Source organism: Triticum aestivum, chromosome 2A, assembly GCF_018294505.1.
Source record: "Triticum aestivum cultivar Chinese Spring chromosome 2A, IWGSC CS RefSeq v2.1, whole genome shotgun sequence".
Taxonomy (NCBI): domain Eukaryota; kingdom Viridiplantae; phylum Streptophyta; class Magnoliopsida; order Poales; family Poaceae; genus Triticum; species Triticum aestivum.
Genome location: NC_057797.1, coordinates 111,832,159 through 111,856,887, shown reverse-complemented (window position 1 = coordinate 111,856,887; position 24,729 = coordinate 111,832,159). Strand labels below are relative to the sequence as shown.

At 45.7% G+C, this 24,729-nt stretch overlaps 2 protein-coding genes across 3 annotated transcripts; one reads left to right on the top strand and one right to left on the bottom strand.

Annotated features, from left to right (window-relative positions):
* Positions 1–1,772: 1,772 nt before the first annotated feature.
* Positions 1,773–5,288, bottom strand: LOC123184967 (uncharacterized). 2 transcript variants are annotated; one of them, XM_044596995.1, is made up of 2 exons: positions 4,893–5,282; positions 1,773–1,878 (listed from the first exon to the last, which is right to left on the bottom strand). In XM_044596995.1, exons 1-2 carry the CDS (start codon positions 5,257–5,259, stop codon positions 1,781–1,783), a joined length of 465 nt encoding a protein of 154 aa, XP_044452930.1. In that variant the 5' UTR covers positions 5,260–5,282; the 3' UTR covers positions 1,773–1,780. The 2 variants fall into 2 exon arrangements, with proteins under 2 accessions (XP_044452930.1, XP_044452929.1); XM_044596994.1 differs by lacking the exon at positions 1,773–1,878 and adding an exon at positions 3,109–3,612 and having other exon boundaries at positions 4,893–5,288.
* Positions 5,289–22,633: 17,345 nt separating this feature from the next.
* LOC123184966 (tyrosine N-monooxygenase-like) lies at positions 22,634–24,341 on the top strand. Its single transcript, XM_044596993.1, has 2 exons — positions 22,634–23,614; positions 23,700–24,341. The coding sequence occupies exons 1-2, from the start codon at positions 22,634–22,636 to the stop codon at positions 24,339–24,341; spliced, it is 1,623 nt and encodes a 540-aa protein (XP_044452928.1).
* The last annotated feature ends 388 nt before the right edge of the window (positions 24,342–24,729 follow it).

The window sequence follows — 24,729 nt, the reverse complement described above, 5'->3', positions numbered from 1 at the left end:
AACGTATGTTGTTATGCGGTTTGACCGATAAAGATCTTCGTAGAATATGTAGGAGCCAATATGAGTATCCAGGTTCCGCTATTGGTTATTGACCGGAGATGTGTCTCGGTCATGTCTACATACTTATCGAACGCGTAGGGTCCGCACACTTAATGTTCGATGACGATTGGTATTATGAGTTATGTGATTTGATGTACCGAAGGTTATTCGGAGTCCCGGATGAGATCACGGACGTGAGAGGAGTCTCGAAATGGTCGAGACATAAAGATCGATATATTGGAAGGCTATATTCAGACATCGGGAAGGTTCCGAGTGATTCGGGTATTTTTCGGAGTACCGGGGAGTTACGGGAATTCACCGGGAGAAGTAATGGGCCTTATTGGGCTTTAGTGGAGAGAGAGGGGAGAAGGGCCAAGAGGTGGGGCGCGCCTCCCCGCTGCCCAAACCGAATTGGACAAGGGGTGGGGGCGCGACCCCCCTTTCCTTCTCCCTCTTCCTCTCTTTCCTTCTCTCCTACTCCGAATAGGAAAGAGGAGGGGAATCCTACTTGGACTGGGGAGTCCTAGTAGGATTCCCCACACCTGGAGCGCCTCCTTAGGGCCGGCCACCTCTTCCCTCCCCTTCTTTATATACGTGGCCAGGGGGCACCCCATAGACACACAAGTTGATTGTTTAGCCGTGTGCGATGCCCCCTCCATAGATTTCCACCTCGGTCATATCGTTGCAGTGCTTAGGCGAAGCCCTGCGCCGGTAGCTTCATCATCACCATCATCACGCCGTCATGCTGATGAAACTCTCTCTCGACACTCAGCTGGATCTAGAGTTCGTGGGACGTCACCGAGATGAACGTGTGCAGATCGCGGAGGTTCCGTACCTTCGGTGCTAGGATCGGTCGGATCGTGAAGACGTACGACTACATCAACTGCGTTGTTATAACGCTTCCGCTTACGGTCTACGAGGGTACGTGGACAACACTCCTCCCTCTCGTTGCTATGCATCACCTAGATAGATCTTGCGTGTGCATAGATTTTTTTTTAAATTACGGCGTTCCCCAATAGTTCTGACATGATCTTCCAAGATGTTTGAAAGGGGATACAAGCAAGAACATTGATCTATAAACATAACAGGGAAGGAGGAGGATGGAAATAAATATAAATGTATTCTCACACACATATGAGTTGTTATTGTCGTACAGGTGGAACAATATTTGTACCTTTTAATATTTTCGGTATGATGCCCACAAGTACGAATGCAAAATACAACAATAGGAGGAGGCACAGAAGGGAGTCCACCTAGCAAGAAGGAAGGTGTCCAGGGCTAAAAAATTGAGAAGGGAAAACCCATGGCCAATCGTGAAACACATATTTACATAGGGAGTGGAGGCATGGTTGGACCCACCTCACCCCAATCCTAATTAGAACACCTTGTCTTCCACAGCCATGTGAAGATATGCAACACTGCCTTGCAGGTGCGCTGGGATGGTGTGACGCCCTCGATTCAATCGTACACTAATCATACACGCAAATGTATACGATCAAGATCAAGGACTCACGGGAAGATATCACAACACAACTCTAGACACAAATTTAAATAATACAAGCTCTATATTACAAGCCAGGGGCCTCAAGGGCTCGAATACATAAGCTCGAATACACAAGAGTCAGCGGAAGCAACAATATCTGAGTACAGACATAAGTTAGACAAGTTTTTGCCTTAAGAAGGCTAGCACAAAAGCAACATCGATCGAAAAGGCAAGGCCTCCTGCCTGGGAGCCTCCTAACTACTCCTGGTCGTCGGCGGCCTCCACGTAGTCGTAGGCACCCTCAGTGTAGTAGCAGTTGTCGTCGAAGGTGGCGTCTGGATCCTGGGCTCCACCATCTGGTTGCGACATCCGAGAAGAATGGAAAAGGGGGAAAAGGGGGAGCAAAGCAACCGTGAGTACTCATCCAAAGTACTCGCAAACAAGGATCTACACTACATATGCATCGATGTCAATGAAAGGGGGTAGTATATGTGGACTGAACTGCAGAATGCCAGAAGAGAAGGGGAAGGCCTAGCCTATCGAAGACTAGCATCTTCTCGAATCCACCATCTTGAAGCAACAGGAGGGAGTAGAGTAGCATAACGTAAAGTAGTAGAAGTGTTATCAACCTCGGCCAGAGATCCTTTCTCGACTCCCTGCGAGAAAGCAATCCCAGAGCCATACTATCCAGTTCCAATCATAATCCAATTCTCATCACCATCCGTTCTCATCACAATCCATTTCTCATCACAACTATCCAGTTCTAGTTGTATCGATCGGGATACAACTCCAAGTGTCCGTTACCGTAGGACAGGCTATCGATAGATGTTTTCTTCCCTACAGGGGTGCACCAACTTACCCACCACGCTCGATTAACTCCGATCGGACACACTTTCCTGGGTCATGCCCGGCCTCGGCCAAACAATACGCCGCAACCCGACCTAGACTTAATAGAAAGGCCAGCATGCCGGACTAAAGCTATGCCCCCAGGGGTCATGGGCCATCTCCCCGGGAACTCCTGCACGTTGCGAGGGCGGCCGGTGAGCAGACCTAGCTACCTCCTTCAAAAAGGAAGGTGCTTACCAGTCCAACCCGGCACGCGCCGCTCAGTCGCTGACGTCTATTAAGCTTCGGCTGATGCATACGACGCAGAACGCCCATACTATGCCCACGTGATGGTTAGTGCTATCAGGCCAGAGGCCCCTCGGATCAAATATCCAAATCGTAGTGGATTAGGAACGCGCGGTAACAAGCAGAGACTCACGAAAGATGTGACCCCGTTGCCCTGTCTCGAGGACTTGCGGCAAGGGCTAGGAATGCCCGACCACGCCTCGTAATTATCTCGCGGGCACCCTCCAGGTCAACCCGTCTCCACATCACTCGCAATTAAGCTCGCGCGGGTACCCCTCAGGGTCGACCCGTCTTTAGTAACATGGCTCAGTGCAAAGTCATAGTAACCATAGTAATTGTGTGTCTAACACCAAGGGGAAAATTCGAGGAATCACCCCCGGTGAATCCCACTCGATCTTATCATCAAGGTGAACGTAAGAGGAACCACCCTCGAGGTTCACACTTGAGGGGTTGCACGACAGAGCGGTAACGGAAGTGGTTAAGGAGGAAATCACCCTCGATGACCTCTACCGTATAACTACACTACAGAGATCTCATCAGAAGTGATGTAAGAGGTTCCACCCTCGGCACTCGACGGTAACTCTGCAAAGTTGTCCAACTAGGGGGGGGGAGGGTGATGTGCGGTGTCGGGGCCTGGACGTCGATCACGATGATCGAGTCATCGAACATAAAGCGGGGCAACTGGGACAAGGTGGGGGTCACTGATGGATCACTAACCAACCTATACTAAGCAGTTTAGGATAAGCGGGTAAGGTATGAAAGCAGGTAACAACAACAGGCTATGCATCAGAGTAGGATCATACATAAAGCAGTAGCAGTTCTAATGCAAGCATGAGAGGGAGATAAGTGGGCGATATCGAAAGGCTCAGGGGGGGTTTGCTTGCCTAGTTGCTCTGGCAAGAGAGAGGGGTCGTCAACACCGTAGTCGTACTGGGTAGCAGCGGCGTCGGTCTCGTAGTCTATCAAAGAGAAGAGGGGGAAGAAACAATAAATATTAAGCAAACAGATGCATAGCGATGCATAACATAACAAGTATCGGTGCTGGGGGGGTGCCCTAATGCGGTAAGTGGTGGTACCGGTGAAGGGGGGAACATCCGGAAAAATATCCCCGGTGTTTCGCGCTTTCGGGCAGATAAAACGGAAGGAGAAAGTTGCGTGTTTGCTATGCTAGGGATGCGAGGCAAACAAACAGGCTACGTATCCGGGTTCGTCTCGTCGTTCTGAGCAACTTTCCTATATAAATTTTTTCGATCCGGGCTACGGTTAATTTTCTATGATTTTTCAAAGATTTAACAATATTGTCAAAATCCCTGAAATTCTACGAAGTCTGAGAATTCGAAAGTTTAAAACATCACTTAGCTGTTTTCTCGAGACTATAGCTATTGTTCTGTACATTCTATGATTTTGTGCCTTATATCAATTGTGAGCACTTCTCTGCGATCTACATGTTAGTATCACTTCCATCCATATTAGAGGTCATTTGCCTGATCATCAACAGCTCTAAAGTAGGTATGAAAATAAAGCTGTTTTCGATTTTTTTTGTTAACAAAACATAGAACTTTGTGATTTTCATAGAAATTAATCCACGCATCAAAAGGATTTGGTTCAGTGAAAACATTTGAGCCTTGTCAAGTGTACTACCTCCCAATAATATTCTTGCTCCTGTTAGAAGTTGTTTAGCCACTGTTTAGGGGCAGTCCAGGGGGTTACTCGATGTGAAATTAAAAAAGCTAGCTACTAATCTAAAAAGTGCCACGTCTCATCCAGAGACCCAGCCGGCCATAGGCACACACACAGGACGCAGCATAGCACACATCACACACAGAGCACGCACGCACACGGCCATGGAGAAGCAGCGAGTAGTAGCAATACAGAGCAGCAGCAAGCGGCGCTAGCAAGCAACGCTAGCAAAGTAGCGGCGGTGCAGCAAGCAAGAGCAGCAGCAGTGCAAGAACAGCGGCGACGGCAAGAGCAGCAAGAAGCTAAAGCAGAAGCGGCAACTAGCATCAGTGGAGAGGCAAACAGCGGGCAAGCAACACGAGCAACAGCGCACGGGCGCGCGTGTACGGGATAGACGCGGGGCGTGGGTGAGGCGCACAAGCGCGCAGCCAGGGGCGCCGCGGGACGCAGGGCAGGTGCGCGTAGGAGCAGGTCCACGGCCATGGCCAAGATGAGCTCGGGGACGACGGCTACGGCGCGGATCGAGCAGGGGAAAAGGGGGGCCGGGAGAGGAACTCACGGTGGAGCTCATGGACATGGTTGGAAGGTGCAGGGGTGGCTGGACGCGCCGCGCTCGTCGACGAGATGCGGCAGCCGTGCGGAGAAGACCGCGCGATGGCGAGGCAGCAGTCCGTCCGAGATCCAACCGAAAGGCGAGGGCGACGAAGACGACGATGGCGGAGCTCCTCGACGTCTTGGCGCGACGAGTGGAGGCCGGTGGCCGCGGGATCGACGACGATGACGATGACCGCGAGTTTGGCCTCTTCCAGGTCGTCGGATATGAGTGAGGAGAGGGGATTTGGGGGACTAGGGTTACCAGGGAGAGACAGGGGAGCTCGGGGCGTCAAGTAGGCGCCGGGGTAAGCCGCAGGATGTCCAACACGCATCCACAACCGCGGCCATGGTGGTCGGATGTGTGCCACGACCTCATGCTGTGAACAGGGAGGTGGATAGCTCTTGGTGGGCTGGGCCTTGTGTGCTGAGGCCACTTATGGCCCAGTGGCACAATAGGCTTTATTCATTTTCTATTCTTTTTTGTTTTACATTCCTGCTACTGTTTTCTATTTATTCTAGCTACCAAATGAGCTTTGTTACTTGTAAAACTTTGCACATAAATCAATCACAACAATATTAGATGGCACAAAAAGTTTGGGGCCAAAAGGAGTTGCCTAATTAATTTTAGAAATTGAAAAGGCCAAATTAAATGTTGCTGGAGCACTGAGTTAATTCTCATGGGCATTTTGGGAATTCAGAAGAGGTTGGTTCCAACATGACAATTATTTAGTGATTATTTTCCACACTTTGAACATTCTAGTTTTCATGTTTGGCAAATTTGAATTTTTGACTTTATTTTAAAATTGAATTTGAATTGGTTTTGAATCAACGTGAGATTAGCAACAATAACAGTGATGACTTGGCATCATTAGTAGGGGATTACTGTAGCTTGACACTGAGGGTGTTACAAATCTCCTCCACTACAAGAAATCTCGTCCCGAGATTTAAGTGCGGAAGTAAAGAGTAACTTCGAAAGAACTGACCCTTATAGGGTTAATTATCTGGTGAACAATTCAGGGAATGTGGCAGAAGTGTCTCTTGAGTTGAAACTTAAGAAAACATCGAGGGCAAAATTTGGAGGTACAATAGGAAGTTTCAAGCGGATGGACAAACGATTGATACCTGAACCGAGTGTGAGAAAGGGGTTCAGAGCATCCGGAATAGATCATCTCTTAGAAGGTGGCTCGTGACATGATACGAAGCCAAGCGGGAGGAATAACCTTAGAAACAGGGGGTACAGGAGAGTTAGGTTTCGATCCTGTGGAACTGTGGGTTATTGGGCCCACCATGTGGGTTAAAAGTAGAAAGGGCGCTAGCATTTTGCACGGTCATGATAGCAAAGCATGTTAGAGGGCAGCCTGTTAGTTATGTCGGTAACAACGTCGGTACCAAGGGCGAGGGACGAAGAGAACCATTTTCCTGCTCGTTGAACGAGGCGGACCAATAGGCAAAGTTCTCGTCCATCGGGGGTTACCAGGATGTCGTCAACAATAGTAACAGGGTCACACTGACAGAGTTGTATACCGAGGTGTTTCCATAAGCAGGGATTTATTTCTGCTTATAACATGTATAGATCACAAGAAAGGTTAAGCAAACCAATGGAAAGGAAAATATAATTGTCCAATTAAATAGAACAATGGAAAGGAAAATGTGTTTAAACACATATTTCAGGGGTATATCCTTCCCAAGGACAGACAGAGCAAGATATCCATGACAGGATAGTAAGTAGATAACCAATTAGGTAAAGGGAAAGAAATTTCATGACATTACCCATACAACGGTGTTTGGAAAATTGATAAAAAAAATTAGTACCGTGCTTCAAATGTTCTTATTGGAGATCGGATTACCACAGACATGCTTCGAGATAGCATTGACATAGTTTCAAGCAAAGGTCAAACTTTAGATACACCAAGGATCCATCGAAAACAACTTAGAAAATAAGTCATACAATTTTAGCAGGAAAAAGATGAGGGTGTGGCCGACGGGCTCAGCCACAATCCATCGACATGCCAAAAAGGATGTATTTCCAAAATTATATGAACAAGTTTGTGTTGGGGAAGGCAAGAATGTTGTCGATGATAACATAAATCATCGAGGGGAAGGATTGTATTTCTCATTCGATTGATATCCTGGAAGAGCTCATAAGGCTGATGATGATCACGACACATTTGTCGAGAGATTTCCTGAAGATGTAATCATTCAGCGACGACACCAAGTCAAAGGAATGATGAAGCAAAAGGTTATTGGAACCATGGGTACATCACAAACTCGAAATCAAGCTTGTTGTTCAAGGTGAAATGATATGATGAGGAAAATGGACGTAAGCTTAGCTCATCGTCGAAAATTGTGCTCCGGGAAGGAGGACCAGGTGACACAGTTAAAAGTTGACACGATAAAAATATAGCCGACCAGGCTAGGAATGATGTGATGGGGTATAAAGCTTCCCAGTACCAAGTACTAGGTGTAATGCCAGAAGGTAAATCGGAGTAGAGGTTGGACGGGGGAAACGATTTGTAGAGGATAAGTAATTTTAACTTACCCAATGGGATCAAGGAGGAAATATGGCCGAGACCATAACTGCAAGGGATCCAATTTACGATACCAGAAGAATTATTCAAATGATTAAATATCCTTGCAAGAAGCTTTCATGATAAGTTCCACTCCGTGTCCGTGGGCATGAACACAAAGGTTCAAGGTCGACTCCCACTTCTACAATGCATAACCTTTCATTTTACTTCTCGCTCTTGATGAAGCTGTAGTATTGAACTTTTATCTGACGAAAAGCCAGTAGAGTATAATCCGCGTAACTCTCGAGTTCACACAGATTAGGGAAGGCATAGGTTCAACCCATCGGGGCATCTTAGGAACATATATCATAAATTTTGAGAATAAGTAACACACGCTCAGTAGTAGAGCATGCTTGAGAAAGTGGAGGATACAATTTACCAAAAGCATTATGTATCCGAGGAAAGGCTCACAAGCTTATTGAATATGAAGAATGTTGTTGGATAAAATCCGTAAAAGGGGTCTGGTGGTCCACAATGTGGATCTGATGTGAACATCAATATTCAACCAGAGGAAGAAAGAATGCAAGGAGATCAGATTATAGAAACAACTGACTAACTGAGAGCTCAATTGCAAAGAAATTATGAATTCCAAGACAAGGGATCAGAAGCAATTCTCTGATTAGGGATGGATAGGTAGAATAGCCTTAGAGGTACAATCGATGGCGATTTGATTGATCGAGATTCAACACATGTTAAAATGACGTCTGAGCCGGAAGGATGAATTCTAGGATCTGACTGAGGATTGCGATCATTCGCAACATATTGTATCAATGGACTCAAAATGATAGGGACAACGGATGACAATAAGATTACTAGACTTATGGTATTAACCATAATGCAAGCAAGCAAGAAATTCAAGAACAAAAGGCTGTTGAGGATTTTCACAAGAATGAATGGTATTACAAAGGCTTTTGTGAAGTACATAAATCAACTGAGGATTAGCGGGTACTTGATAGGTGCACAAAGTTATCCGAAGGGGTATTCAGGTGACAAGGAACTGCAACGCAGTAAGCTCAAGGGATTCTCGGAACAACGGAGAGCAGTTCAGGGCATCTTGTAATAACAAGATCAATGGGTTAGGATGTAAAATTGGCAAGTGTGTGTAGCTATCCATAAGGATATTTCGGTGGTAGGGAATTGCAAAGGCAACAGGCACAAAGTCTCGAGAGAATATCGTAGAGTATCTTCGGAATCTTCTGATGCAGCAGGCGATCATCTGAAATAAGGGGCTCTCTGGGCGGATGTGATCACGAGATCCTAATGCTCAAGTTAGTAAAAACCATTTAACCCGAATATAAGAGAGATCAGAGTCCCAGAGTATAGACGAGGAATAAAAGATCCTAATACCACCCAAATGGCAACATGGGCCCGTAAGGCACACATCCATGTTAGTAAAAGTTTTTCACTAACTAGACTCGACTTCAGCCAAGGAGTTGGAAAGGGGGCTACCTAAAGGCAGTCGGCTCTGATACCAACTTGTGACGCCCTCGATTCAATCGTACACTAATCATACACGCAAATGTATACGATCAAGATCAAGGACTCATGGGAAGATATCACAACACAACTCTAGACACAAATTAAAATAATATAAGCTTTATATTACAAGCCAGGGGCCTCGAGGGCTCGAATACATAAGCTCGAATACACAAGAGTCAGTGGAAGCAACAATATCTGAGTACAGACATACGTTAGACAAGTTTTTGCCTTAAGAAGGCTAACACAAAAGCAACATCGATCGAAAAGGCAAGGCCTCCTGCCTGGGAGCCTCCTAACTACTCCTGGTCGTCGGCAGCCTCCATGTAGTAGTAGGCACCCTCAGTGTAGTAGCAGTTGTCGTCGAAGGTCGCGTCTGGATCCTGGGCTCCACCATCTGGTTGCGACATCCGAGAAGAATGGAAAAGGGGGAAAAGGGGGAGCAAAGCAACCGTGAGTACTCATCCAAAGTACTCGCAAGCAAGGATCTACACTACATATGCATCGGTGTTAATGAAAAGGGGTAGTATATGTGGACTGAACTGCAGAATGCCAGAAGAGAAGGGGAAGGCCTAGCCTATCGAAGACTAGCATCTTCTGGAATCCACCATCTTGCAGCAACAGGAGGGAGTAGAGTAGCATAAAGTAAAGTAGTAGAGGTGTTATCAATCTCGGCCAGAGATCCTTTCTCGACTCCCTCCGAGAAAGCAATCCCAGAGCCATACTATCCAGTTCCAATCATAATCCAATTCTCATCACCATCTGTTTCTCATCACAATCCATTTCTCATCACAAGTATCTAGTTCTAGTTGTATCTATCGGGATACAACTCCAAGTGTCGGTTACCGTAGGACAGGCTATCGATAGATGTTTTCTTCCCTACAGGGGTGCACCAACTTACCCACCATGCTCGATTAACTCCGGCCGGACACACTTTCCTGGGTCATGCCCGGCCTCGGCCAAACAATACACCGCAACCCGATCTAGGCTTAATAGAGAGGCCAGCACGCCGGACTAAACCTATGCCCCCAGGGGTCATGGGCCATCTCCCCGGGAACTCCTGCACGTTGCGAGGGCGGCCGGTGAGCAGACCTAGCTACCTCCTTCAAAAAGGAAGGTGCTTACCAGTCCAACCCGGTGCGCGCCGCTCAGTCGCTGATGTCTATTAAGCTTCGGCTGATGCATACGACGCAGAACGCCCATACTATGCCCACGTGATGGTTAGTGCTATCAGGCCAGAGGCCCCTCAGATCAAATATCCAAATTGTAGTGGATTAGGAACGCGTGGTAACAAGCAGAGACTCACGAAAGATGTGACCCCATTGCCCCGTCTCGAGGACTTGCGGCAAGGGCTAGGAATGCCCGGCCACGCCTCGTAATTATCTCGCGGGCACCCTCCAGGTCAACCCGTCTCCACATCACTCGCAATTAAGCTCGCGCGTGTACCCCTCAGGGTCGACCCGTCTTTAGTAACATGGCTCAGTGCAAAGTCATAGTAACCATAGTAACTGTGTGTCTAACACCAAGGGGAAAACCCGAGGAATCACCCCCAGTGAATCCAACTCGATGTTATCATCAAGGTGAACGTAAGAGGAACCACCCTCGAGGTTCACACTTGAGGGGTTGCACGACAGAGCGGTAACGGAAGTGTTTAAGGAGGAAATCACACTCGATGACCTCTACCATATAGCTACACTATAGAGATCTCATCAGAAGTGATGTAAGAGGTTCCACCCTCGGCACTCGACGGTAACTCTGCAGAGTTGTCCAACTAGGGGGGGGGTGATGTGCGGTGTCGGGGCTTGGACGTCGATCACGATGATCGAGTCATCGAACATAAAGCGGGGCAACTGGGACAAGGTGGGGGTCACTGATGGATCACTAACCAACCTATACTAAGTAGTTTAGGATAAGCAGGTAAGGTATGAAAGCAGGTAACAACAACAGGCTATGCATCAGAGTAGGATCATACATAAAGCAGTAGCAGTTCTAATGCAAGAATGAGAGGGAAAGAAATGGGCGATATCGAAATGCTCAAGGGGGGTTTACTTGCCTGGTTGCTCTGGCAAGAGAGAGGGGTCGTCAACACCGTAGTCGTACTGGGTAGCAGCGGCGTCGGTCTCGTAGTCTATCAAAGAGAAGAGGGGGAAGAAGCAATAAATATTAAGCAAACAGATGCATAGCGATGCATAACATGACAAGTATCGGTGCTGGGGGGGTGCCCTAATGCGGTAAGTGGTGGTACCGGTGAAGGGGGGGGACATCCGGGAAAATATCCCCGGTGTTTCGCGCTTTCGGACAGATAAAACGGAAGGGGAAAGTTGCGTGTTTGCTATGCTAGGGATGCGTGGCAGACAAACGGGCTGCGTATTCTGGTTCGTCTCGTCGTTCTGAGCAACTTTCGTATATAAAGTTTTTCGATCCAAGCTACGGTTAATTTTCTATGATTTTTCAAAGATTTAACAATATCCTCAAAATCCCTGAAATTCTACTAAGTCTGAGAATTCGAAAGTTTAAAACATCACTTAGCTGTTTTCTGGAGACTATAGCTATTGTTCTATACATCCTATGATTTTGTGCCTTATATCAGTTGTGAGCACTTCTCTGTGATCTACATGTTAGTATCACTTCCATCCATATTAGAGGTCATTTGCCTGATCATCAACAGCTCTAAAATAGGTATGAAAATAAAGCAGTTTTCGGTTTTTTTTAACAAAACATAGAACTTTGTAATTTTCATAGAAATTAATCCACGCATCGAAAGGATTTGGTCAGTTGAAACATTTGAGCCTTGTCAAGTGTACTACCTCCCAATAATATTTTTGCTCCTGTTAGAAGTTGTTTAGCCACTGTTTAGGGCAGTCCAGGGGGTTACTCGATGTGAAATTAAAAAAGCTAGCTACTAATCTAAACAGTGCCACGTCTCATCCAGAGACCCAACCGGCCATAGGCACACACACAGGACGCAGCATAGCACACATCACACACAGAGCACGCACACACACGGCCATGGAGAAGCAGCGAGTAGTAGCAATACAGAGCAGCAGCAAGCGGCGCTAGCAAGCAACGCTAGCAAAGTAGCAGCGGTGCAGCAAGCAAGAGCAGTAGCAGTGCAAGAGCAGCAAGAAGCTAAAGCAGCAGCGGCAACTAGCATCAGTGGAGCGGCAAACAGCGGGCAAGCAACACGAGCAACAACGCACGGGCGCGCGTGTACGGGATAGACGCGGGGCGTGGGTGAGGCGCACAAGCGCGCAGCCAGGGGCGCCGCGGGACGCGGGGCTAGGCGCGGGCAGGCACGCGCAGGAGCAGGTCCACGGCCACGGCCAAGATGAGCTCGGGGACGACGGCTACGGCGCGGATCGAGCAGGGGAAAAGGGGGGGTCGGGAGAGGAACTCACGGTGGAGCTCATGGACATGGTTGGAAGGTGCAGGGGTGGCTGGACGCGCCGCGCTCGTCGACGAGATGCGGCAGCCGTGCGGAGAAGACCGTGCGATGGCGAGGCAGCAGTCCTTCCGAGCTCCAACCGAAAGGCGAGGGCGACGGAGACGACGATGGCGGAGATCCTCGACGTCTTGGCGCGACGAATGGAGGCCGGTGGCCGCGGGATCGACGACGATGACGACGACCGCGAGTTTGGCCTCTTCCAGGTCGTCGGATATGAGTGAGGAGAGGGGATTTGGGGGACTAGGGTTACCAGGGAGAGAGAGGAGAGCTCGGGGCGTCAAGTAGGCGCCGGGGTAAGCCGCAGGATGTCCAACACGCATCCACAGCCGCGGCCATGGTGGTCGGATGTGTGCCACGACCTCCTGCTGTGAACATGGAGGAGGATGGCTCTTGGTGGGCTGGGCCTTGTGTGCTGAGGCCACTTATGGCCCAGTGGCATAATAGGCTTTATTCATTTTCTATTTTTTTATTGTTTTACATTCCTGCTACTGTTTTCTATTTATTCTAGCTACCAAATGAGCTTTATTACTTGTAAAACTTTGCACATAAATCAAGCACAACAATATTAGATGGCACAAAAAGTTTGGGGCCAAAAGGAGTTGCCTAATTAATTTTAGAAATTGAAAAGGCCAAATTAAATGCTGCTGGAGCACTGAGTTAATTCCCATGGGCATTTTGGAAATTCAGAAGAGGTTGGTTACAATATGAGAATTACTCAGTGATTATTTTCCACACTTTGAACATTTTAATTTTCATGTTTGGCAAATTTGAATTTTTGACTTTATTTTAAAATTGAATTTGAATTGGTTTTGAATCAACGTGAGATTAGCAACAATAACAGTGATGACTTGGCATCATTAGTAGGGGAATACTGCAGCTTGACACTGGGGGTGTTACAGATGGGAGGAAAAGCATCTCCGGAGGCAAATCGAGACACAGACACGTCAACGAATTCTCCGTTGCCAGGCGAGCTGGAGGCAGAGAACGAGATCAGATGGGCTACGATTGAAGATAATAGCGGCGAAGGTGCACCTAGTTTTACTCTGTCGCCATAGAGGTGAGGCCCGACGCTCATTGTTGCATCTCTCTTTCTGTCTCCTTCTGTGCTGCTAGCCTGCTCGTGACGACGGAGTATATATACAAAAGCAACTCAGTTTTTAGAAATTGAAACACATACCTCCATTAATTGCCGCTGGAAAGTGGCGCACATTAGCAACCATGAATGCTTCCACCAACCGATGATTGACTTTTCCCCCTGGTGGATTAGCTTCACTCAGCCGCTTCACCGAACAGCCACAATGACGCTTCAGTTTTGCCCCTCCCTAGAGAATGGAGTCGGCGCATCGGTGAGGCCCCAACGAGCTCGCCCGCATGTGATCGATCCGGGCGCTGCTAGGTATTGCTCACTGCAAGCAATATGGCTCGTGTCGCGTACACCCCCCACTTGACCGCTGACATGGTGGGCCGGCCCATTGAGCCGCCTCACTCGCTAGCTGTTGCTCACCTGGTCATTCACGTCTTGTTTTTTCCTCAAAAAAATGTTTCGATTTTCCTTCTACGTTTTCACTAATTTGAAAATTATTTATTAATTTTAAAAAGTCGACAAATTCAAAAAGAACTCATGAATTTTAAAAAGGTCATAAATTCAAAAAAGTTCATGGATTAAAAAATTGTTCATGAAATTTTAAAATGATCATAAATTGTAAATATTCAAAAATTCGAAAAGCTTCCAAGAACCTGAATAAATTTTGAAAAATCATGAACAAATTTATAATTTGTGAACAAAATTTGAAAGCGGAACATTTTTTAAAATACCGTTTTTGAAAATTTCGAACATGGTTTGAACCTAGGTCATTTTCTGAATAAGTGAATAAAATTAAATTATTAATAAACCTATTAATAAAGCACGCAGTGCTTCCGGCAGTTCACTGTCACGTAATTTTGCATAAAAGCCCATATGGTTTTTGTTATTCAACCTGCACTCTAGATTTGCTTCTGCTCGTACGCTACCTTCAATTTTCTCGTTCGTCCGTCGCCCAGATGGGCCTGGCTAGGCCCACCTAGACCGTCTCCACAAATTTCTAATTTACCAACTTATTGTGCACAAATTTCAGATTCAAATTAATAGTCCCACCCCGACACTGTACATCAAATCCTATCAACTTATATACAATCCAAATTGCAAGAACCAACAAGCCAACAAACAATCAAAGAGGAGAGGTGCATGAATTCAACAAAAAAGCAGTATGGAGTGCCCAGCCTAATAGAAAGCTTGAGACACTGCTTGTTGACACCAACAACGTTGGTAGCATGCAAAGTACAGAGATGGAAGCTCGTGCCGCCCCCATATCCCACCAGGCAGCCGCCGAGGATGTCCCTGAGCACTTGAGCACGCCACCATTGCGCCAGATCGCCTCCGCCATAGGCCCGCCTCATAGGCTACCCCAGCATGCACATGTTGGCCGCCAGGAGCCCCACACGCGACCGACCGACGAACGTGAAGCAACATCTCCAATCATCGCCGCCAGATCTAGCGAGCAACTGAGCCACCGCACACTATGGCGGACATCAGGCGGTCGGATCCAGGCGATCTAGCGGTGAGGACAAGAGTTGGGGGCGAGGAGCGGTGCCAGAGCGGAGCCACGACGGCAGAGGAGCGAGAGGTGCTTGGGCAGGAGGCGGCCAAGCCATGCGGTCGGATTAAATGGCTGACGGCGGCAGGGGGGTCGAGCACCAGGGAAAAGGAAGGAGACGGTGAGGGAGAGGGGATCACGTGGGGTTGGGCGCTGCGTGTGTGAGCATCTCTGGGTGTCGGCGAACGTGGGAGCGAGCGAGAGAGGTTGAGAGAAGGGGGATCGGGGCGCTATAGGAGGAGGCAGACCTGGGCCTTAGGCCTTAGACCCATGTGCTGTTGTTGTGCTCTCTCTCTCTTCTCTTTTATTTCCATTTCCCATTTTACTTAAAAAAGGAAATTAGAGAGAGGGAAAAGAGAAGAAAACAAATAGCGAGAGATTTTAGAAAATGTTGAACCTTTTTACATGGAGTCTAGATTTATACTTAGCCCAAATAAAAAAGTTACACCCACTTTGGAAGAGTTGAATTCAGACTCATTTCAATTTCCAAAAATGTTGATATTTTTTGGTGGAGCTTTGATAAATGCAGAAATAATTAAGGGAAAGGTTTGAAGGTCTATATTGAAGTAGAAAAGCTGTGGGATTTTAGAAAAGGTTTGAAAGGAATTTGAAAAGGAACTTAAGTAAAAGTTAGGTTCAAATGATTTCATGAAAACATTCATATTTAGCTGCTTTAGTCCCTATTTTTTCAAATGCAATTATTCACGTGAATGCCTGGGTAGCTTGCAGATATAATTATAAAAGGAGAAAAATTCTTCACCCATTCCATCATACGTTTGCTCAGTACGGAGTAGCTTGTAGATATAATTATAAAAGAGGAAATTTCTTCTAGATGAGATTAGTTGTTTAAGTTTTAAGCATGACTAGCATGGTTCACTGACATATGTGTTGTGGGATATTTCTCCCGTTGCAACGCACAGACATATTTACAAGTAAAATTGAAAATGGGAACATTTTTGGAAATTCTAAACAAGTTTCCAAAAACTTGAACATTATTTGAAATTCCCTGAGAATTTTTTGAATGTGTGAACAAATTTTGAAAGCAAAAACAATTTTTGAACCTCCGGACAACTCTTGAGAATGCGAATATTTTTTGAATATGTGTTTTTTTAAATGGGAACATTTTTCTCAAACTCCTAGCAAATTTTTAAAAACATAAAATATTGTTGAATAAGTGAATTTTTTTAAATGGAAAGAAATTCTAAAATTTGTGAATTTGAGCAAAAATAAATAACAGGAAAAACCATAAAATTGAAATCCGAATATTTTTAACGTGAATATTTTTGGAATAGGTGAACAAATTTTTAAACAGGGAACATTTTTAATTTTGAATGTTTTTTGAAAAATGTGAACATTTCTTACAGTGCCCTGGACATTTTGAACACAAGAACAGTTTTTGAATATGACAACAAATTTAAAAAAATGAACATCTTTTTAAATTTGTAAGTTTTGAAAAAAATAAAGAAAAATAAACAAACAGAAAAAAACACTTAATACAAAAAATAGGAAAACTGCAAAAAAACCAGGAAAGAAAAATGTTTCACAAACCTTCTAGAAGTTTCTCAAAACCCGTCAAGAATCTTCCAGAAGGTTCTTAAAACCAGTGGTGACACCCGCTTCGGTTCAGTTCTAATGGGCCGGCCCATCGTCCTAGCATAGTGGGCGATCAGAACCTTAACTCTCGCAGTGAGCGATGCATAGGATTTGTGGACGTTATCCTTGTCTCGAAGGCTTCTCCTTGGTGCTTGGGCTTGCCTTTTGTTTTTAATTTCCCTCGTATTTGGGTTGGTCTTTGTGTCCGCATTTTTTTGTTATAGGGTTGGCTTTCTTGTCGGAATTTTCTCGCGTTTTCTATTTGCTGCTCGCTGCGGTGAATTGTCGTTAATGCGCACCGAGTAAGTACCTGGGCCGGCCATTTAGTGGTAGGAAGAGCTTCCGGTTTCGGGCACATTCTGGCCATTCAGCCTATATTTCAATAAAATTTGGTTATATGAACATGAATATTTGAATTAAAAAAATAAGAACTATAACTAAAAGTAGACATAAAACCAAAAATAAGTATGATTATTGTAAAATTATAAAATGTTTATTGAGGCCGCGTTCGGACTCCCTCCGCTCCGCGGCTCCGCGCCGGAGCGGATTGGCTTGGTAGGTATAATACGCAGAGCTGCTAAAAGGGCGCTCCGCCGGCTCCGCTCCGCGGAGAGCGGCCGAACAGGCCCTGAATATATGCATCATAATATAATTAAAATATTTGAGCCTGTTTTGACATGCATTGTTAAATGTTGAGGTGGACATTTTTCCTTGCATGGTTGCATGTTGAGCTGTCATAGTTGCATATGAGATAAATATGTTAGTGCAGATCACCTACTTAGTTGTACATGATTTTATGGAAACACATGGGCATTCTGCTAGTAAATCTAATTGCGAAATTGTTTTTACAATCCAGTGTGAACTTAGCTAGTCAAGACGAATATAAAAGGTTGTTGCAACCCGCGGGAATTCAGGCAGCAAATGTAAGTGCACTTGGTGTAAATTTCTTCGTTATTACGTGGCAACGCGCTGGCATTCCGCTGGTGAGTCTAATTGCAGATTTTTTTTTACAGTTTGGTATGGACTTAGCTAGCCAAAGCAGATAAAAAAAGCTGTTGCAATCAAGCTTGCCGGTTTAATCTACTAGTATAAACGATGACCGTTGCTTAATTACTTCAATGTGAGTCGTTGGAGACTTCCCTGTATTGTTCTTTGTATAGCATTTCTTCTAAATCAGTCACGCCGAAACTACACTGGTCTTTATAGGCTGACATACCATCTTCCAATTGACCAAGTGGTGTGTTCTCACCCACATCATCTTCCTGCCAAAGTAACTTCTCCTTGAAATAGACACTTAAACATAGCTAGGGAACATACTGAAAGGCACATTTGTCAAACATGATTTTAGTAAAACAAATCTACCCCACAGGAGTACTGTTTCCATTACCAAGCATGCGCGTTCTTGTTCTCTGCCTTCTCTTTAGTACTTCTCCCATCCTTATTATGCAATAGAACAACATTCAGAGGTATCCCAAGTTACCAACTGCCCAAGATACTTAAAAGGGAAGCTACCTTGTACGCATGTGAATAGAAGTACAATCACTACTCATGTATTTTTGCTTTACTAAAACAAAACAATTTGATTGTGTGAAAATCGGGTTGTAAACCAGACGCCTGTTCAAACATGGACAAAATAAATTTCAGTTTTCTAGCGTCACCACCTCCTGCATGGTGCATGTTGGTCGCCCATGCATGCACGGAACTATCCAGCTATAATAGAAGTGCTTGCAAAAATAAACTGACTTTTTTGCTTAAGCACCCACTACAGGAAAAACGGTCTATGACGAGTACCTCTTGGGGGAACGTATCCGGTGCACCAACACTTGTGGCGCTACCAACATTTTAAAAAATCTAAAAAAATTTAAGCACATTGACACAACATCAATGTATGTCGCCACAAAATTTTGTATCAAAATTTAAAATATTTTTTGAAATACAAAATTGACACCAGTGTGATAATGGGCCAAATCTAAAGCCCAACTTATGTTATGTACTATCAGTGTTGAATTTGTCATTTTTGTTTTAGGAGCTGTGTTTCGAATTTTGACTTGAAATTTTGTGACAATCTACATTAATGTTGTGTCAATGTGCTTCATTTTTTTCTAGAATTTTTCAAATATTTAAAATGTGCGACTTGAGTTCGGTGCACCGGTGCACCAGATATTTTCCCGTACCTCTTGAATGTCTAGTGTTCTTTCACGGGATACTCGGCATACGAGCGGCCAGTATGCCAAGCACCACCCTAAAACGCTCGGCATCTAGAAAATACTCGGCATACAACAACCTGCACCTTGGGTAATGCACTCGGAAAAACCGTGGTACTTGGCACAAACCCGAAAAAACACTTGGCAAACAAATGGTACTCGAAAAAGTTTCACCACGTGTTCCTTGCGGATGCAGTTGACGGAGTCATGATGCGGGGGGAGCTGGTCAGGGGTATGCCTAATGCTTGATACCGAGTGTTACACTCGACATACGGTGTGTCGAGTATATATGGGCCTTTACAATGTTTTTCCCGGAGTGACCAATGCTTATTTCTACAATAGAGGTACCTCAGTAAGCCACTTCAAATCTGACGTCAGATTTTTTTACCATGACAAATCAAACATTTTTTATGACAGTTTGTGTTTGTCGCGGATGGTAATTAGGTTCAGTTGGCAAGCATGGCCAATCCTCCTCATTTCATTTTTTTTGCCAGGAATTGCCATGCTCGTAAACTAAATTTGCCATCTCACGCTAACTGGATGTGCCACAAAAACGTTTGCCATCCTTAAAAAAAATCTGACATCATCTTTTTAGCACTACCATTTTTAAGCATCTTGCATTGTATATGGCCTAAGCAAGCAACACACGTAGGAATACTACATAGGGAAACACTTCCAATCAGTAGTCTGACTCCAAGCAAATCTTCAGACAGACTGATACCATGAATTCTCGTCGGATCTCACGGTGTAGAAACAACTTAATGGCCCGTACCCCCCTCCCCCCTAGTTACTCGCCCAAATACCCTCGCCATCTTGTCTTGCACGCGCCGCCCCTGAGCTCGCTGTGAAGCGCATCGACCCGACCTCTCAAATTGTGCCGCTCATCGCATGCTTCCTCGTCACCCCTGAGCTCGCCGTGAAGCACATCGCCTCGAACTCTCCGATCGCCGCACATCGCTTGATTCCTCGTCACCTCGTCGTCGAGCACACAACTACCCCACCGCCAAATCCGTTGCATGCTCCTCGGTGCGACCCCAAGGTGGCTCTCCACCGGTGCGGCCACCGGACTGCCCTCAGGTCACATCGCAGGTGCACCTTCCTAACATTAGGGAGTCAAGCCCCCCATCTCTTCGGTGGTTGGTGCTTTGGTAGGTTTGAACCGGCTGCAGCTGTGGTGCGCCCCCCTCCCAAGCGGCATTTTCTCCCTTGTCGAAGGGCCCAATCTCGGAATAGAAGGTATCACACTTCATCGGCTGGCCTCAATTTTATGATTTGTAATTGGCAAATTGCAATTTTATATGTAATGTACTGTTTGATGAGTATGTTCCTTGTTTGCTAAATTGTTTTGTTCATGTATTAGTTATTTTTTCATTTAACAATTTGGTTGTTGGATTATTTAGGTCGCCAATCATCCATACCAATGTAGGCAGACAGTTGTAGTCAATCCCGGTTTCAATTTTCAATGCTTCCAACGTAGATGAGAATTGTTGAGTAAACAACCTTCCATTGCTTCTTGTATATGGAGCGTCCACAAAAACGCCTCCACAATTGGTGCCAATTTTCTTTGTTTCATTTTTCAAACTTTCATGCTTCAACCTATCAATAATAATGAACCAACATCATTTTTTTGTACTGCTTACCTTGGTGCTTCTACATTGTAAGCACTTTGTTTTGATCGCTTAGAAAATGCTTAAAATGTAGAAGCACCAAGGTAAGAAGCACAGACAAATGCAGTTGTTGATTATTAAAAATGCTTGCATTTATCAACTGAAAAATCCTTTCTTTTAGAATGTTGCCGACACAGATGCATTCTCATGTTGCTAGCAAGATTTATTTGATTATTCATTATCAAATTTTTATGCTTCATAACATGACCAGTTGTGTTGAGTTCCCATGTTTTCATGCTTCTTGTTACTTACCAAACCATGTGTTACTTTCATAAATATGCCTCCATTTTTAAAATTTCATGCTTCCAAATAACACTACCTATGTAACCAGTGCACTTTTGCATGCTTCTCACCAGGGTTCTTCTACATTGTAATCATTTGGTTCTGTCTCACAAGAAAAATGCTTCCATTCATCAACCGATAATAGGTTCAATTTGTATGTTGGCGACATAAGAGACGCATCCTCTTGTTTGTGCCAAACAGTTTATTATATATTATCAATGATCTCTGCTTCATACAAAGATATGTTATGTTGGGTTCCCATAATTTAATGCTTCCTGCAATTTCTCGTGCCGTGTTCAACAAATAGCTTGTTCAACGAATAAACTTTCTTATTTCTATTATCTTGCTTCCATACAACTATCTTGAGAAGACATCGTACCCTTTCTGTATTTCCAGTGGAGGCTATGTTTGGTGGTATGCGGCAGCTGAAGTGCAGTTCACGGCGGCACCTGCTGAACATCATCGGAGCTACAATAGGGGAGAGGGTGAATTCAACCAGAAGAAGCTCGGAAAGATGTTGCTTGAACTGGTTCAGGCTCACTCTAAATTGTGATTGTAATTTTTCATTTCCTTGGAAATATAAGTAATCAAATATAGAAGCAGAATTTTTATGTTTGCCCGATGCAACTTTATGTTCTATTGAATTCTAGTGGATGGAAATAAAAATTTGCATGATTGTAAAAAAATGTAGCTGAACATTGGATGCGATTTTTGACTAGAGAGAATTGAATCTCATTTTCGATAGAAGCAAATATTCTTTTCGATAGACACATATTCAAAGCAAATATTCTTCTGAACATAAGCACAATTGTAATATGATGGAAGCAAATAGTCTTCTCAACAGAAGCACAATTGCATCGCAACGTGAAATGGTGCTTCCATCAATAAAAGAAAGGGTGTCGCTAGGTCTCAGTCGATTGAGATTTAACCAAGTCTCAATCAAGTGACATAACATGCAAGAGAGAAAAAGAAAAAACTAGATTTTTTTGCACGGATCTCAATGTAAGATCTTATGGATATAGCATCGACTGAGACTTAGCAAGACTGTAAAAGTATGCTTCTATGATCGAATAATATGTTTGCAACGCGAAAGTGTGCTTCCATTGACAAAAAGTAATGCTTCTATCCAGACTTCCCACGGAAATAATTATTTTGTGTATTTGTTTATTGAAAGCACATCTCAATCTAAAAAGAGAAGATGTTTCCTTGCACAAAAATGCATCTGCAAAAATAGAGATATATTTGTTGGAAGCAAATCATAAGTTAGGAAACTAATTAGACGTAGCTTCAAGAAAAAGGAAACTAATTAGACGTGATTAATGCAAAAAAAACCGTAATTGTTTCCTTGCAAAAAAATGCATCTACAAAAATAGAATTATATTTGTTTGCTGGGGGCAAATCAGAAGTTGTTAGGAAACTAATTAGACGTAGGTTTAAAAAAAGGAAAGTAATTGGACGTGATTAATGCAAAAAAACCTGTAATTAACGGGAAGCGAACCATCCAGAATTAGCGCTCGTTATGTCCTCTCACGCAGGTCCTAGGAGGCAAATTGTACGTCCTGCTTCCTCTCATGCTACGGTGCACAGGTGGGCTGATGGATGCTTTCCATCTATAGTCAGATGACTTCATCCGAAAAAGTTTGTTTCTTAAATAAATGTATCTAGCACTAATTTGGTGCTAGATACATCCACTTGAGAGACAAGTTTGAGACAAACTTGTTCGGACAGAGGGAGTATATAGGGACTCATGCATAACTATAGCAGCACACCAAGCTCAACTCGTTTGGCAACAAGAGGTGCTACATTAGGAAGCAGGCAAAAGCAAAGCTTTCGGGGAAGATGGGCATTCATCTCCTCAGCAGCTGCCAAGGCGCTAGCGCCACTGCTCGTGTTAGCATTCATCTCCCTCATGATCCACGGAGGCTGGTGCTGCGTCCCAAGAGCAAGATCGCATGTTCTCGTAGCGGAATTGTTGGTGCGTCGGCGCCGGCTCTCCCGCCAGGGCCGGTGCCGTGGCCGGTAGTGGGGAACCTTCCCGAGATGTTACTCAGCAAGCCGGCATTCCGGTGGATCCATCGGATGATGGAGGACATGGGCACCGACATCACCTGCGTCCGCCTCGGCAGCGTGCACGTCATCGCCATCACCTGCCCCAGCATCGCCCGCGAGGTACTCAGGACGCAGGATGCCAACTTCGCCTCCCGCCCGCTCACCTTCGCCTCCGGCACCATCAGCGGCGGGTACAAGGACGCCGTGCTCTCGCCCTTCGGCGACCAGTGGAAGAAGATGCGCCGCGTGCTCACCTCGGAGATCGTCTGCCCGTCCCGCCACCGGTGGCTCCACGACCGGCGCGCCGATGAGGCCGACAACCTCAGCCGCTACGTCCACACCCTCGCCACCGGGTCTGCGTCTGGCGTGGACGTGAGGCACGTGGCGAGGCACTACTGCGGCAACGTCATCCGCCGGCTAGCCTTCGGCCGGCGGTATTTCGGTGAGCCTCGGCCGGACGGTGGGCCGGGCCTGATGGAGGAGGAGCACATGGACGCCGTGTTTACGTCCCTCGGGCTCCTCTTCGCGTTCTGCGTCTCAGACTACCTCCCGTGGCTGCGCGGCCTCGACCTGGATGGCCACGAGAAGGTGGTCAAGGAGGCGAACGCGACGGTGAACCGGCTCCATGACACAGTCATCGACGAGCGATGGAGGCAGTGGAAGTCCGGCGAGAGAAGGGAGCTCGACGACTTTCTCGACGTGCTCATCACGCTCAAAGACGCTCAGGGGAAGCCGGCGCTCACCATCGAAGAGGTCAAAGCGCACTCGATGGTTGGTTATCCACACTTTATATATACAAGGGCATACATGCAAAACAAAAAGGCTTCCAAATTAATGTGTTGGGACGATGGTGTAGGACATAATATTAGCGGCCACCGACAATCCGTCGAACGCGGTGGAGTGGGCGCTGGCGGAGATGGCGAATGCACCGGAGGTGATGGCAAAGGCGGTGGAGGAGATGGACCGGGTGGTGGGTCGAGAACGGCTGGTGCAGGAATCAGACATCCCGCAACTCAACTATGCCAAAGCGTGCATCCGCGAGGCGTTTCGGCTGCACCCTGTCGCCCCCTTCAATCTGCCGCACATTGCGCTCGATGACACCACTGTTGCCGGCTACCATGTGCCCAAGGGCAGCCACGTCATCCTCAGCCGCATCGGGCTTGGTCGAAACCCGGTCATCTGGGAGGAGCCACTTCTCTTCAAACCAGAGCGCCACATTAATATGGCTGAAGGCGGCGATGTGGTGCTCACTGAGAATGAATTGCGGTTCATCTCCTTTAGCACCGGCCGCCGTGGGTGCATCGCATCATCGCTAGGGACGGACATGTGCATGATGCTCTTCGGGCGGCTAATCCAAGGGTTTACTTGGAGCAAGCCGCAGGGGGTAGCAGCCATTGATCTCAGCGAGTCGGAGCATGATTTATTCCTAACCAAGCCGTTGGTGCTCCATGCAGAGCCGCGCCTACCGGTGCACCTCTACTCTGCCACTGGCATCTAATCTAATTGACCTTCGGCCGGTCTAGGTTACATGTCACAAGTTTCAATGTATTATATTAATCCTCGCAAAAAATAAATTTTGGTTCACAATGTTATTAAACAAGAGGTAAATAAGGCACAATGCACTGCCATCAACATCTAATTGATCTTTGGTGGGCCAGAGTTGTTTGTAACAGTTTCAATCCATTATATTATATCCTACAAAAACAAAATTGCATTACTCTGTTTATATAAAACTACAAGTAATCAAGTCACGATGCATTGCCACCGCTATCTAATTGATCTTTTGTCGGCCAGAGTTGCATGTAACAAGTTTCGATCTATTATGTTATTCTCAGAAGAAACAAGTTTTAATCTACTACCTCCTTTGTTTTAAAATGTAAGGTATT

What these genes read in the sequence shown, in the direction of transcription:
- LOC123184967 (XM_044596994.1), bottom strand. Translation starts at nt 5,259, where the DNA reads ATGCGTGTTGGACATCCTGCGGCTTACCCCGGCGCCTACTTGACGCCC. An exon ending in CCATGTCCATGAGCTCCACC is followed by an intron (nt 3,613 to 4,892) that starts GTGAGTTCCTCT and finishes TCTCTTTGATAG; the next exon opens with ACTACGAGACCGACGCCGCT.
- LOC123184966 (XM_044596993.1), top strand. Translation starts at nt 22,634, where the DNA reads ATGGGCATTCATCTCCTCAGCAGCTGCCAAGGCGCTAGCGCCACTGCT. An exon ending in AGGTCAAAGCGCACTCGATG is followed by an intron (nt 23,615 to 23,699) that starts GTTGGTTATCCA and finishes ACGATGGTGTAG; the next exon opens with GACATAATATTAGCGGCCAC.